This window comes from Lotus japonicus, chromosome 3 (assembly GCF_012489685.1).
Source record: "Lotus japonicus ecotype B-129 chromosome 3, LjGifu_v1.2".
Taxonomy (NCBI): Eukaryota; Viridiplantae; Streptophyta; class Magnoliopsida; order Fabales; family Fabaceae; genus Lotus; species Lotus japonicus.
The window spans coordinates 7,106,299-7,122,096 of NC_080043.1; the positions used below are offsets into that span (position 1 = coordinate 7,106,299).

Consider the following 15,798-nt stretch of genomic DNA (forward strand, 5'->3'; position numbering starts at 1 on the left):
CCCCTTATTATTTTAATACTTTTTATTCAAACCTTCACTTCATTTGTCTCTCCCACTATCCATTCTTTATTATTTTATTCAGTTTTATTCATTCATCAATTTCTCTCTCCCACTATCTCCAATATTTTATTCTCTTCATCCTTCCTATCCTCTCTCTCCACTATCTCATTAATGCTTTTTCTCTTTCTCCTCCCCCAACCTCATCAAATTTTTCCCTGACTGTTTGTATCCCTTTTTTTTCAATTTGGTCTTCCCTCATTGTCCAATAAACAATGTTCATTCCCACTAGCACCCTTATCCGTCTTCTGTCTTCCTCTATGAATTTAAATTTTGAGCATTTATGAATTCTGTTACTAATTAACCTTCCACCTTTCAATAGGGAGTTGGGTTTGGCACCCCACCTATGGGGCTTGGCACCCCACTTTATCAAATACGGAATTTAAAATTCCGTATTCTCCCTATTGAATACGGAACTTAAAATTCCGTACTGTATTTAAGCATGCGTGTCACATTTTCAACCACTGATTATATACTAAAACAGATACGGAATTTTATTTTCCGTATTGATACGGAACTTTAAATTCCGTATTTAATAAAGTGGGGTGTAAAGCCTAAGGGATGGGGCACCAAACTCAATTCCCCTTTCAATACTCTTAATTCAAATTCTGCTCTCTTTTCTAGCCTCCTAATAACACAAATTTTCATTCCCAAATATGGTGCATCCATTCTCACGCTTTTCCCATTCCAATGACTACCACCCCAACTCTGCCCAATCATTTTTCTTTCTCACCACTCCCTTGCCTCCAGACCTTTCATTGAAATCATGTTATCTCCCCTCATCATCCTCTCCCCTTCCATCCTCATCACAGATTTACCTCCCATAACCTATCTTTCACTCACTTGGCTTCACCCACACGAGTTCTTCTCCACCACTTCGAGTCCCTCCACTGCCGCCGTCAATGACACCGATTCACGTTTCGAGCCCCAGTCATCCGTCTGCTTCCCCTCTCCTTTCTGTCGTGTTTGCAGTCCCCCACTCCTGGTGAAACTTCCTCTCTCAATCCCTAAATTGCATTCACGTTCCTACCTCTCTCTGAAGCTTCCCCGTGCCTCTTTGCCCAAGGAATCAATTCAACCTTTAAAAACTGGTGCAGCAACGATCCCTCTCCCCGTATGTGCTATCCTCTCTCTTCTCTTTCTGCTTCACTTTTTCTTCTACCTATTCAATTGTTTTGTGAATTCCTTTTCCTTTGGATTTTTTATCGACATTTTTTTTCTGGGCAGCAACGATCTCTCTCCGCGTACAGGCTATCCTTGATTTGGTTCTCAGCTTGCTCTTTGCTGGCCATGAAACTTCATCAGTTCCATAGCTCTAGCTATTTACTTCGTGCCAGGTTGTCCTCAAGCTATGCAACAATTAAGGGTAAGAATACATATGTATTTTCTCAATTCAGCTTTTTGCATAAAGAGAAATCGTTGCTGCACCAGTTTTTAAAGGTTGTTGATTATTAATTCTTTTTCCATTGTTGTCTAATGAATAATGATAGGAAGAGCACAGTGAAATTTCCAGACTCAAGAAGCAGGCAGAGGAAGTTGAATTGACTTGGGAAGACTACATGTAGTTTTGAAATATTTTGCTTTGTTTTATATGTTCTCTGATTCTCCTTTGCTCCTTTTGTTTATGCTAAGTTTACAGCTAATCAATTATTTTCAAATTGTTGCAAATCCCTCTTTGCTCTTTTTCCAAGGAAAGAAAGAAGTGATAAGAAATCAACATGAATATGAAGCTTCTGTGAGCAAGGTGAATTCTGTGATTCTAAAGACTACTTTAATCATAATTTTCCTTCATCACCAATTTGTTTGTCTTTCCCAATTTTGCTTGAAATCACAGATGATGTTGTTTTTGCAGCAGTACTTTTATTTCATTTTTGTTTTTGTTTTCTCTCAGGGAATTTGCTTTAGCATAGCTGAGAGAAGTTGTGGAACATATTTGTTTCCTCAAATCCTGTGTTAGAAGCATCTTGATTTTTTTATTTTGTTTTTTCTATAATTTATTGGCTGGTCCTGTTGAAACATGTGTTAACAAGGTCTTCTTTGGTGTCGACAGGTCATGGAGTGCAGCTACTGCTCAGTTTTTTTAAGTTGGATTCATTGATTGCAATATTATATGTCTCCTTTGAGATTCTTGATTTTTTTTAGTTGCAGTGTACATTTGTCCCTTTGCTTTCTGGTCTGGGAGTAACAACTTCTGTACTTTTTTTTAGTTTGTGATATTTAAGAAAGTTTTATGACTGGTTATTCTTTTCCATTCAATGCTCCCTATTTTTTTCCCACATACTTTATGACTGATTATTGTTTTGACTGATTACTTTCAAATTAGTTGTAAGTTCATATTGTTTCTTTTAAGTATTATCTCTTATGGTAACTCATTTCCTTCATGAATTGTCAGGTTGAGCTTTTCTCAAGTCTTTTCCATGAATTCTTTTTGGATTTGTTTATCTCATTAGGTTAATTTTCGTTGGTGGTCTATCAAATCATTTTTTGGCTTTTTGTTTTGTGGTCAAAGTAGATGAGTAATTTAATTTCCAACCTCCATGTTGGAGAGGTTAAAATTCAATTGGTTGGTTTATGTTTCATATTGGTTTAAAGGGATGATAACGCTCTTGACTATACCTTCCAGGTATTATGGGGAAAATGCTCACTGCTCTGAACATTAATTGCTGCAAAAGGGTTACCCTGTTCAGTTTTCAAGGTTGTTAGATATGAGAAAGATAAAGAAAACACTTAGTGGACTAATTAGTAGTCTCAGTTATGCAAATAAGCTGCAATAAATTCCTGTTAGTTGACTCTTGATTATTTTCTTGAAATGATTAGTATGTAAACAATGTGTAGAAAATTAATTTGTTTTCTTCTAATCCTCTTTGATTTGAATGGTTTGCAGGTTTATAATGTAATCCATATTGCAGAAGAAAAATTGATTGGCATTGCTCAATGGGTCTTTTAGCAGCAAAATAGTTGAACGAGAGGAGAGTTTGAACATTGTCGGATACCTCAAATTTTGAACACTGTCACATTGTCATTTGTTTCAATTGGCAATGCTTAAGTAGATCCTCCAATGGGGTTTTGAGGGGTTTATTGTTATTTCTTCAATTTATTGGCTGGTGCTATTTTGTTTCAATACTCAAATCTTTTCTCTTTTTTAATTTATTTGCAAAAACAAGTACTCCTTCATGCTTCTAATTCTGATTACCAATGTTTCATATTTTGCTCATATAATTCACAGCGCCTCATCTCCATGTCATTAGAAGCATGATCCGAGCTTCATTATTGTTGCAGGCATCATTTGTCTAAATTGAAATTGCTTTGTTGTTTTTAGAGGATTAATTGCAAGTGAATGGTTATGATAATCAAGTGAAATAATGTGTTTGATGTGTAGAAGATTTGAAGTGGAGTGCATTTTATAGGGGCTGATTGAGTGATACTCAGTTATGATAAATTATGTTCGTGTTATGTGAGCTGTGAATTTCGTATGAGTTTTTTCTTTCTTTAAGTACATTATTGAGTTATAGATAGGAAGTTAGTTGTGTACAAAAAAGGTAAGGGAAAGATGAAAATCATCCCTTCAAAAACTGTTTGCTTGCATCTTAAAGAACTAATCCATTGGTTCTCTTTTATATATGGATTACTACTACCTTGGAGCTCAATGCTCACTAAGGCGAACAATTTAACAATATTTTATATGTAATTTTTTCGTTTTGAAAATTGATTGAATATTTAGAATTAAATTTGTTACATGTTGCTACCTCCTTTTTTGCCATTATTTTATTCAATCACCACTTCTTGAAATCACTCTACCTCTTCTCTTCTCTCTTCCAACTTCTTCTCTCCTTCGTTTTCCCTCACCCACTATCTTCCTCATTAAATCTGGACCAGCTCTTTCGTCTTCTCCCTTTAGAAATTTTGTATTTAAAATTCAAATTTCTATATACTTTGTATTGGCCATTAATGTTTCTACAATGCATAACATTCATTCGGAACCTGAACCACTTTCAAGTTTCAATCATTTGAATAAGCTTTTATCAGATTCTCATTATGAGTTGAAAATTACTATATGTAACTTGGGATACAAGATTACGTTGTAGAATTATAAATAATTTTCTAATAAATTCAAATTTTGATATACTTATTATTTTTATTGATTATTTTAAATTGGTAATATACTGGCCTTAATAAAAAAATAAGATAATAACTAACGTTAAATGAAAAGGTAACAATAAGTTAAATATTTTTATTATTAAATATATACTATTATAACTTATTTTAAGTAAAAATATGCCACAAGAATAAAAGATCCTATAAATATATAAATTAATATGAATTAATAAGATGAGATTAAAATTGGTTATTAAAAAATATAACACAAGAACAAAATTCACTGTGCACGGGTAAGAACAATTTGCATGAAATCAATTTCATGTTAAAGCTAATAGAAAAATTCATTTTCAAATAATTTAATTTAAGTGCATTGTTCATAGTTTTAAAATAAACTTACGAGTAATTTTATATATTGGAGATTTTGGTTAATTAATTCATTTTTCCCGAAATCTTTATATTAGTTAAATCGGTGTATGAGAACAAAACACTATAATTGAGTGTTTGAATTTATGTTTTTTTTTAGTTCAAAAAAAATTATGTTTTTTTAATATCTACATCGTTATAATGATTGTTCTTTTATAATCAAAGTATTTATTGATAAATCAAATACAGTTGTAAACTTCGCCGTGCATTGATACATGCCTCAATAATAAGAGCAAAATCTACTATGCACGGGTAAGAACATTCTACTTGAAAATACTTTCATGTTATAGCTAATAGAAAAAAATATTTTCAAATAAATTAAGTGCATTGTACATATTTTAAAATAAATTTAGGAGTAATTATATTTATCTATGTATTTTGATATCACTTTGTAAGTCCAGAATCTAATAGATCCAAATATATGTATTTTCATCTTCAAGGCAACAATTATTTATGTGTCACATGTGCAGAATTAAAGTTTTTGGTTAATCAATTTTTTTTTCTCGAAATATTTATATTGGTTAAATCGGTGTATGATACAAAACACTATAATTAAGTGTCTGAATTAATGTTTTTTGAATATATACATTTTTTGAAAATGAAATATATAAATATATTAAAATAAAGATGAGAAATATCTTCACTCAACACAATGATCAAGCCAACAAAAAGTCGGGAAAACACAGCTCATACAACCCAAACCTCTGAATATCTACATCTTTTTTATGATTGTTCTTTCATTTTTAGTATCTTAAATGGTTTGTAATCAAAGTATTTATTGACATATCAAATACAACAGTAAACTTCGCCGTGCAGCACACGGGTAAAAACACTAGTTTTATTATATAACCACAAACCCTAACATAAAGGCTAGAAAGGGGTCATGATTACCCTAGAGTAGAGACGGCAGACGACAGACGAAGCCAGACGCCAAAGCTTCTGATTGGAGCAAAAGTCAAACGATAGGATCTCTGATGAGACTTGAAATCAGAAAGTGAAAAGTCGCGAACAGCCGTCAAGCTCCATCGAAATGCACGAGAAAAAAATGCTTGATTCCTCCAAGGTCTGGTAGTCGAGAATCAACATTTTTGGGGAGCCATCTGTTGGCCCAATATTTTGGCCCAAGAAAGAAAAAAACGCATTCGGCCCAAAGCACACGAGGTGGTCGAATTTAGACTAAAGAAGGGAAAGGAAAAATGCACAAGTTAAAGGAGCAGTCGAATTCGACAATAAGAGTCATTGCTACAAAACAGGGGCACGTTTAACATGTGCAGCATTGACCAAGTCAGATCCTCACCACGTTGGTGAGACACGTGGCTAGGAAGCGGTTGAAGCCCACGACCACCACTACTGCACAAAGAACTCCCGGAACCAACTGCAGATCGTGGTGAAAAGGGATTAGACCCACTAACCCATCCAAGAAGAAGGAAAAAACCGCCAAGAACATGCTCTATAAATGGGAGAATTCAAGTCAGAAAGGAGGTTCCCAACTCAACTCTGAAAAATTCACTAAAAAGCTCTAATGTCCGCATCAATGAGACTCGAAGAGCAAGACGTGATGATGAAGGAGTATGTTGCAGAACCACATGTTTATCTTTACTACGTTTAAGCTCGTCATGCTGTTTGTTAATTTCCTGGGATTCACTAGTTCTGCTGTTTAACTTCTTGTCGAAATTTACATTCCTTGCAGTTTCTTTGTCACTTTCTCACACTTTGATCTTCATGTAATTGATCCTTATTGAATGAAATTCAGTTTCTTTTGAACTGTTCATTGTTGTCGAAAAACGCCCACTCACACACAACACTTTGGCAAGACGTTTTCCCAAAAGGACCCTGAATCTAAACTTCCTTTAGTCGAACTAAGAAGATATTTGTTTACCAAAAATCAGTGTAAACAGTAATATTCAAATTAAACAAAACTCACGTTGTTCAAAACCCAGTGGTATATAAATTCATAACGCATTATTCGTTAATTAAACACACACACACAAGCTCATCACTGCTCGAGTAACCGCAAAGTCATCATAACCCCAAAAGAAAAAACAGCACCACCCCATCACCGCTATCACATAATCCAATAAAACCATGTCTTGTGATTTCTCTTCATCACTGGAATCCATTCAACACTACCTGCTGCTTGAGCTTGAACACGATTCCCACACTCTTGTGAACGGATCCAACAATGAAACCTGCAACACACCTTCTTATGATTCATTTCCGAGCTCAAATTTCCAGCCTAGATCATCACAGGCTACCAATAACTTGGATAATGTAGTTGGTGCCGTGAACAAATCATCCGGGTGCAAAAAGGGTTCCTCTGCGGTTGTGCGTGCATCACACGCACCACCACCCGAATGGAAGCGTTATAGGGGCGTGAGGCGTAGACCGTGGGGCAAGTTCGCAAGGGAGATAAGAGATCCAAAGAAAAACGGAGCTAGAGTTTGGCTCGGAACATATAAGACTGAAGAGGAAGCGGCTCTAGCTTATGATAGAGCTGCTTTCAAGATACATGGCAGGAAAGCCAAGCTCAACTTTCCCCGCCTCATTGGCTCTGACTCGTCATCAGAGTCGGTGAGTGTGGTGACAGTTCTAAAACAAAACTCGCAGCAGCCTTTTTCGCCGGCTTCTTCATCGGCTTCCGAGGATAGTTCAGAGTGCTCGATCACCAGGGTCAAAGAAGAGGAAGAACCTAGCTGGTGTGTTGAATAGGCTAGCCAAGCATAAAAGCCAAGGGCAGGTGTTTAATATTGATTCAAGTGCTAATGATAATGTCAAGGTTGATGAATGGTGCGATAATTTGTGCAGTGATTCCGGGGTAATCTGGTGCTCATAAGCTTCCATTGCGTTGTCATCCGTGAACATTAATTTAGTGATTATTTTTGTTTGTTTACTTTGGAGTTTTTAATGATTTTTGCATACACCAATTTTGATGAATTTCAAAAGGTGATGTTCCTCATGAACAATAACACTTCAATTTGCTTCCCGTTGATTTGCCTCAATTACCTTTTTTTTCTTTTCCAAGTTAAAATTTTAAATATTTACACAAACTTAAAAGTAGTAAAGTGTAAATTTATCTCGAATGATAGCTCAAGTGATAAGAGTTAGAGGACATATGAATTGATTGGGGGAGGTCTAGGGATCGATTCCTGGAGGACGCAATTTATCTTTTTGATATACCAAAAAAAAGTAAAGTGTAAATTTCGTTATGTCAATGTATTCTTTGGTTTTAATTTTGATTGTTAATTGTTAATTTAAAAAAATATCCAGTGTTTCCTTGTGGCGAAATATTTATATAACTAGTCTGTGAATGATAGCTCAAGTGGTACGTAAGAGTTAGGTAGCATTTGGTAGACAGGTGTGAAGGGAACGGAACGGGACATACGTGTTCCGTTCTGTGTTTGTCATGTTTTTTGGATGGAACGGAATAGAACACAAGACTCCTGGAACAGAATACTTTGGTTCCCTGAAAAAGGTGGAACGGAAGAGAACAGAACGGAACACTTAATAAAAAGACAAAACTACCCCCAATTTTATTACCAGTATCTCCTTATCAATTCATGATTTTTATCATCACCTGCACATAATATTAGGGGTGAACATGGGCCGGGTAGATCCAATGAATCCGTCCAACCCAATCCGATCCAATAGAAAAAATACGGGTTGGATCAGGCAATCGGGTTAATCGGATGGATTTTACTACAACCCAACCAAGTTCGGATCGGATTTCGGATTCAATTCAAATCCATCCAACCCAACCCAGAATCCATACATATAATAATATTTTTTTTGTAATTTTACTCATACTTGGAGTGCTAGTGTCGGAGTGATGACTTTTGAAACTTTGAGACTTAAGTATTTGTAGTTATTTGTCATATTAGAACTTAGAGTATTTGTGCGTAGTTATTTGTTACATGTTTATATATAGTTATTTGGAATGTTGGAGACATCTATTATCTAAGTTCTAAGTATCATGCCATGACATTTAGTGTTGTTTTTCACTTTTTAGGTACTATTTACGTTAGATTGTTTCATGTCATTTAGTAATGAAGTTTTTTATTTTCATAATATTGGTTATATGTCATTTATGTGGTACTATTTCATGCTATTTGATATGATTTTTTGTGCCTTTTTTATGCTATTTAGTATTATAACATATTTAGTATTTTTTATAACTTTTTCTGAATTTATAATAACTTTTGCAAGACTTTTCAATATTTCAAATATATTATTATTTTAATATAGTGACCCAATCAATCCATCCAACCCAATCCGAACTTCGTCGGATTGGTTCGGATCGGGTCCGAAAAAGAAATTCGTGAAATCCAACCCAACCCAACCCAGACAATTTTGATCGGTTCGGATTTTATTTTGACAAAAATCCATCCAACCCAACCCATGTGCACCCCTACATAATATTAGTTAATTTCTCACAAATTTTTTAGACTATTTCCAGATTAATGAGATTTGAATATATATTGACAAAACTACTCTCTGACTCGGTGATTCTGCGTCGTTCTCGCCCAAACCCATTGCCGTCCTCTTTTTTTTCTCCCTGTCTCTTTGGAGATTACATGCCTATTTTACATTTCATCATTCTTTTTAATAAATCTATCGTCCTCTCCTCATCTACATGTCTCGTTGGTGATTGCTTCTAAGGGAAATGGAAAAAGATAGCAAAGTTTTATTTTCAATTTGAACCACCAATTAAATTAGCGAGAATGGGAAATTTGTCAAAGGTGTGTATTTGAATTGAAAATGCTTGAAATCCCAGGTTTGATACCTGGGGTGTTTTAGAATAACAGTTTTGTGAGAGAACCCAGGAGGTGACGGCGTGAAACATGAAAGGGGTTTAAGGTTTTAAGTTAATTTGTATACAAGTTATTCTATTTAATTTTTTTATGTTTAATGAAACATTAAATATAATAAGGGTATGTATGTAATTAAGTGTGTGGTTCTGTTCTGTCCATTTTGTATTTACCAAACATGGCGCACATAAAAAAGCTGTCCCGTTCCATTATGTTACGTTCTGTTCTGTTCCGTTCTGTCCCGTTCTGTTCAGTTTCCAAACGCTACCTAAGGTACATATAAGTTGAGTGATGGAGGTTCAAAGATCAATATCTGAAGAGTGCAATTTATCTTTCTGATGTACCAAAAAAGAAATATATATATAAGTAAACCTTGATTTATTCATTTCCTATCACATATCAAATCAAATATTATATTTTCTATGTCCTTTCTTTCTCACTGTCTCTCTCATCTAGGGAAACGTACAACTCAAAAGCTTGTCAACCATCCACGCCTTCTTAGCTCGTGTCCAATAGCGACCACCAGGAGCATTCCCAAAAGCCAACGGAGCAGGACAAACTGAGTGTGTGACCACACTTGAGAAAGAGCCTTCATCATCAACAACAACCAAACTCATACAAGTGGCCGAGGGCAACTGACGGAGCTTACGTCCTCTCCTGACCTTTTCTGAATGTTTTTCCCCACGAGAAAGAGAAGTGGAAGTTATATTATTATTTCTAACATATTGAATATGCATATTAACATATAGATATTCATGCTCAATAACTAAAACATGCTGAAAATATATTAATAAGAATTGCTAAATTATGTTTTTTTAATAATTAAACAACTTAGGAATATCTTTAGAGTCCACTAAAGATATGGTACCACTTCCAATTTAGTGGGATCTACATGCATTTAAACCAATATAATCAATAAGTGGTGTTAGAAAATGAGTGTTAAAATGAGTGTGTTGCCAGCACTAATAGAAAAGGTAATCGGACACTACGAGAAAAAATGTAATTTTTGACAGTTTTTTACCGACAGCCAGAAAATTGTTGCAAAATCTCAATGCTACCATCATCGATAATCTGTTTTCTAATAATCTCATACTGTTTGAGTTTTCCGAAAAAAAGCGTTACCCACGACTTGATCATCAGTAAGTTTGGCGAGATTAGTTACCCCAATTAATTTACTTAGAGTGAAAGCCATCAATAATTCAAAAATTTGAAATTGTCGCCAGGCGATAACTTGTTGGGCTTAAAAAATTTGACATTAATTACGGACGACCAAAAGCGTCGATTTGGTAATTCAAAAACTTGAAATTGGTGCGAGCTAGCAGTAACTTGTTCATCTTAAAAGGAATTTGGACATCATTTGTAGATGGCCAACGCCTAAGTAATTTCAAAAATTGAAACTGTCGTTTGCCAATTACTTGGTAGACTTTTGAAAATTTTGTTGTGAGCGACCGACAAATTTGGTCTTCGATAACAATAAGTATCCTGACAAAAGTCGTCAATTAAAACCGTCGACAACCTGTAAATAGCTGTTTGCTATATATGTTAAGCAATATCTTAAAAACTTAAGTTGTTGGGTAAGATCACATGAATGATTTTATATTATTTCTCTAGCACCTCCCCTTAGACAAGAATCATTTGTGCTTGAATTGTGAATAAATGCAAAAATTCATCTACCATGTGCATAATTCAACTTTTTATTAGAATAATTGAGGGCGATAAAGATCGAATTCTGGACCATTTGGTCATAAAAATTCTAATATCATACAAGCAACCAATAAACCACTAACCGGTCTAACCATTGCGTAAGAGTTATATAAATAATTTTATATTATTTCTCTAATAACATGCTGAACCTAGGCATTTAGGTAACAACTAACCGGTCTAACCATTCTTCATTTTATTATTATGTAGTACTTTTTTGAATGGTTTGAATACAAGTAAATTTAACTAAAAAAAATTAACAAAAGCAAAAATTGTTGCAACCACTAGATTCCGAGACTGGAGTTGTGATTAGTTTAAATTCTTCTGACTTTGTGATTATTTATTTTATTATTGTTATTACTAAAATAATAATATAATCACACGTGGTGACAAATGTAGCTAAGCTCAAAGTTTAATAACATAAACCAGTTTTCAATTATGCATTGAAGCTTCCAGGAAACCACACAACACATAAGAAAATAATATTCAAATTAAACAAAAACTCACGTTGTTCAAAACCAAGTAGCATATAAATTCATCACATTATTCCTTAAGCTCACACAACACAAGCTCATCACTGCTTCGAGTAACCGCAAAGTCAATCTTAACCCCAAAAGAAAAAACACCACCACCGCCTCATCACCATGTCTTGTGATTTTTCTTCACTGGAATCCATTCAACACTTTCTGTTGCTTGAACATGATTCAAACAACGAAACCTGCTATTCACCCTCTGACAATCCATTTCCAATCCAAGATTTCGACTCTAGTGATGGATCTTCGCAGGATACCAATAACTCTAGTCCATCAGGGTGCAAAAAGGGTTCCTCTGCAGAGGCGCGTTCATCACACGCGCCGCCAGCTGAATGGAAGCGGTTCAGGGGCGTGAGGCGTAGGCCGTGGGGAAAGTTCGCGGCGGAGATAAGAGATCCAAAGAAGAACGGTGCTAGGGTTTGGCTTGGAACTTATGAGACTGAAGAGGAAGCGGGTCTAGCTTATGATAGAGCTGCTTTCAAGATTCGTGGCAGAAAAGCCAAGCTCAACTTTCCACATCTCATCGGCTCCGACACGCAGCCGGAGACGGCGAGTGTGGTGGAAGCTTTCAAGCAGAACTCGCCAGAGCCTCTTTCACCGGCTTCTTCGGAGGATGGTTTGGAGTATTCACCAGGGTCAAAGAAGAGGAAGAACTTAGTTGGTGTGTTGAATAGGTTAGCCAAACATAGAAGCCAAGTGCAGGTGTTTGATATGGGTTCAAGTGCAAATGATGTCATGAATGTTGATCAATGGTGGGATAATCAGTCCAACTGGTGCTCATAAGCTTCCCACTATGTTTGTTTGTTTGCTAGGAGTTTTTTTTAATGATTTAATTAGGAGTTTTTTTTAATTGATTTTTAAATACACCGCTTTTGATGAAATTGAAAGGGTGATGTTTGCCACTACCACTTCAACTTAATATTATTTAATGAATCAAAACAGTACTTCTAGTTTTGCTTCTTGTAGCAATAGCCTGTTAACCTTGAGTAATGAATCATTCGTTAATCTATTTACACTTATATTATAAAACTAGTGTTTTTTACCCGCGCGTTGTACGGGAAATATGTCTATTGTATTTGATACATTAATTAATACTTTGATTATTAAAAATATATTAAACAACGAATGAAATAGAAAAGTCAGAATTGATGAGTAAAGTGGACATAAAGACTTCTCTTCTAAGCCCGACTGAGACCAAGAGGAACTCATTTTACATTCTTTGTAAATATGAAGACGATAACACAAATCATAAATATAAGGAATTATCAACATATTAATCTTAAAAAAATTAATGTGATAGTAGCACAAATCAAGATTGTGTAAGATATATCATAAAGTATATAACATTATTGTGTTTATTCACTACTACAGAAAAGGCTTTTCGCCACGGTTCCGCACGCCCTTTAGCCACGGTTAAACCGTGGCGATAGCGTGCGTGGCAATTGCTCTATTGCCACGGTTCAAGGGCGAACCGTGGCAATTGATTCGCCTATTACCACAGTTTGTAAAGGGTAACCGTGGCAATAAAGTCTGCATATTGCCACGGTTACACACTTAACCGTGGCAATAGAGGTCACATATGGCCACGGTCAAGCGTGTAACCGTGGCAATATGTGACCTCTATTGCCACGGTCAAGTTGCGGACCCTATTGCCACGGTTATAAAAGAGTGGCAATATGTTGTACACCTGGTCTGTGCAATTGCAATGAACTTTCATGGTACAATTTTCATAGAGCATACTGTAAAGAGAAAGACACAAGAATATATTACAATGAAACCAAACAATTAAACAAAAAAGAAACTATATTAATATAGCAGAGACTTAATCCCATTACCATAAGCAGTTAAGCACCTATATGGAAGACGTACATCTCCCTTATGCTTTTCAAGTGAAATGTCAAAGCTATCTATTCTGTCCTAAGATCCTAATGATATTCTTCTCCTGCACCTATTTTTGGCAAAAGAACGTAAGGATGAGGCAGCACTCTATATTCAACTCAACTAAAAATAGAACAAATGACCCATATCAGTGGCAAGGACAAAGACTCCAAAGATGCGAGAGTGATCCAGGGAAGAGGAAAACTCTTTGAGATTCTTATACCAACTCTTTGCCGCTCCTTTTTAGAACTACCAATACGCTAACCAACACATGCTGGCACATATCCAGAAATTATTACTAGATAAATCCCTGAAGAAAATGTAAAATAAAAAATTCAATACTTTGAATGGATTGTTATTCAGATCAGATAAAATTTCCAATTGTGATAAGGCAGAGAAGATCACCACCGATAACTATTGTTTTGTAAGAATGAGCTGTGGAAGGTCTAAGACATTGTGAATATTCACATGATAGATGGATGTAATAACGCTTGAAAGGGTTATTACCTCACTAAAAACATAAACCCATGCTAGGGATTTCTAAATTGTGAATAAACTTAAACAAATGCCACTTTGAATTAGGTAGAAGCAAAACTTGATCATTTTATCATCTTCACTAAAATACACAGGCTATGCACAATAAAAGATCAAGGAAAACATACTAGTGCTTTTTTGCTTGGGAAATGAACAATAGCATATAACAGATGCACATCCAATTGCAAGTTCCAGAAACAAGTCCTTCACATCATCTTCTTGTGCATAAGAGACTTCCCATCAATAAGCAGAGCTAATGCCTCAGTTTTCATCTGAGGTAGAAATTAATGCCTTTGTTTCCCTTAATTGTTGAAAAATGCTTGCCTTAATTGCCTGGAGAATTCGCAAAGTTCAGCCAAAATCATGATAATGGGAAGCAAGACAGAAATTAAGGGTCAAAGTAGGTTTACAGCTTCAGCAGCAGACTTGTCCTCCATTTTCTCCGGTGATTTGTTTTTTGGAGTATCAAATTAATTATAATTTGTTTCATTCCTTGTCTGAACAAGCAGATCTGCAGTCACAAAAATTACCAAATCAATGACATGATCTTATTATTTGCACCCATGATTTCAAAATTTATAGATAATATTTAAACTTACCAAATATTAATTGTTGTCTCCATTTTATTACCAGTCAAAACCCATGCCTACGCTAGCTTGTCAATACATTCATGAACATGTACAACACAAACTATCATAAGAAAACAATGTATAGAACTATTATATTATCATAAGTTAATATAATAAAACAATGCTAGCTAGCTTCAATGTGCACAAATACTTGCTTGAAAAAACAGGAATTTATTGTTAATGACATATAAGTTTTGAATTGAAGATAATATGTTTGGCATGGTGCTTACAGTTTAAATAATTGCGACATTGTTGTTAGTCTCCCTGAAAACTATAGTGCAAGAAAGATAGGGCCAGATCAAAACCTGTATAAATTGGTCATCTTTACAGCTAGCACTGCATCTAAAACCTGTATAAATTGCACATAAAAACTAATTTCATCACTGAGACAATATGAGTACCTATATGCATACAACCAAAACAACTCATTCAGAAACAAAATTTAGTATCCTGCATATAACTAATCAATAACTTCATCCTTCTCCATCAATATTTTGAACAGAGGATCAAGGTTATTCGTAAAAGAGATTAGACCAAAACCAGAAAAGCCTAATGCCAAGAGAAATCATACATTTAACATCTCAGAAAGTATGGAAGATTGAAAAAGGGATGCGATTAGGGTTTTCTTGAAATGAATGCAATGATGACGAAGCTAAGCACAGAAACAAGATTTAGAAGAACCGAAGCATAAAAAATTCTCAATAAATCACCAATTCAAACTTGGATCAACTAGGAGGAATCGAAATGGAAAGCTGCGAAGAATTTAACAACAAAATCAACTGATAACCAAAATCACAATGCAGAACTGAATCATGTATCAATAGATTTCACAAAGTTACCATTAATTTCATGATTACAAGGATTAACAACAAAAGCATGTTAACCTTACCTTCCAGTGAGAGAAAGCTGAACGAAAGTAGAGAGAACCATAGCAAAAGAGTGAGCGAGACAAAGATCTAGGGCGAGATCGAGTCCAAAAGCTGAACGAAGGTAGAGAGCACCATAGTGAAAGAGTGAGCAAGACGAAAATCACGGGTGAACGATTCTAAAGGGAAAGCAAAAAGGTCAAGCACGGCTTGAAGTAAGAACACAAATTCCATCTCTAATTACCGCTATAGATGGAATATTACCGTCTTTTCT

The 15,798-nt window shown here is 35.2% G+C and overlaps 2 protein-coding genes and 1 pseudogene across 9 annotated transcripts; all 3 read left to right on the forward strand.

Annotated features, from left to right (window-relative positions):
* Positions 1-679: 679 nt before the first annotated feature.
* LOC130749148 (uncharacterized) lies at positions 680-3,276 on the forward strand. Of its 8 annotated transcripts, none has more exons than XR_009022857.1 (6): positions 680-1,171; positions 1,285-1,423; positions 1,548-1,801; positions 1,949-2,507; positions 2,681-2,837; positions 2,942-3,276. XR_009022857.1 is itself a non-coding variant. In XM_057602444.1 (2 exons), exons 1-2 carry the CDS (start codon positions 824-826, stop codon positions 3,002-3,004), a joined length of 411 nt encoding a protein of 136 aa, XP_057458427.1. In that variant the 5' UTR covers positions 681-823; the 3' UTR covers positions 3,005-3,276. The 8 variants fall into 8 exon arrangements, 1 of the variants encoding a protein (XP_057458427.1); XR_009022856.1 differs by having other exon boundaries at positions 681-1,171; positions 2,681-2,752; XR_009022855.1 differs by having other exon boundaries at positions 681-1,171; positions 1,949-2,837.
* A 3,387-nt stretch (positions 3,277-6,663) lies between these two features.
* Positions 6,664-7,411, forward strand: LOC130743508 (ethylene-responsive transcription factor 1-like; annotated as a pseudogene).
* A 4,197-nt stretch (positions 7,412-11,608) lies between these two features.
* LOC130709547 (ethylene-responsive transcription factor ERF071-like) lies at positions 11,609-12,582 on the forward strand. Its single transcript, XM_057558932.1, has one exon. The coding sequence runs from the start codon at positions 11,729-11,731 to the stop codon at positions 12,398-12,400; it is 672 nt and encodes a 223-aa protein (XP_057414915.1). The 5' UTR covers positions 11,609-11,728; the 3' UTR covers positions 12,401-12,582.
* The last annotated feature ends 3,216 nt before the right edge of the window (positions 12,583-15,798 follow it).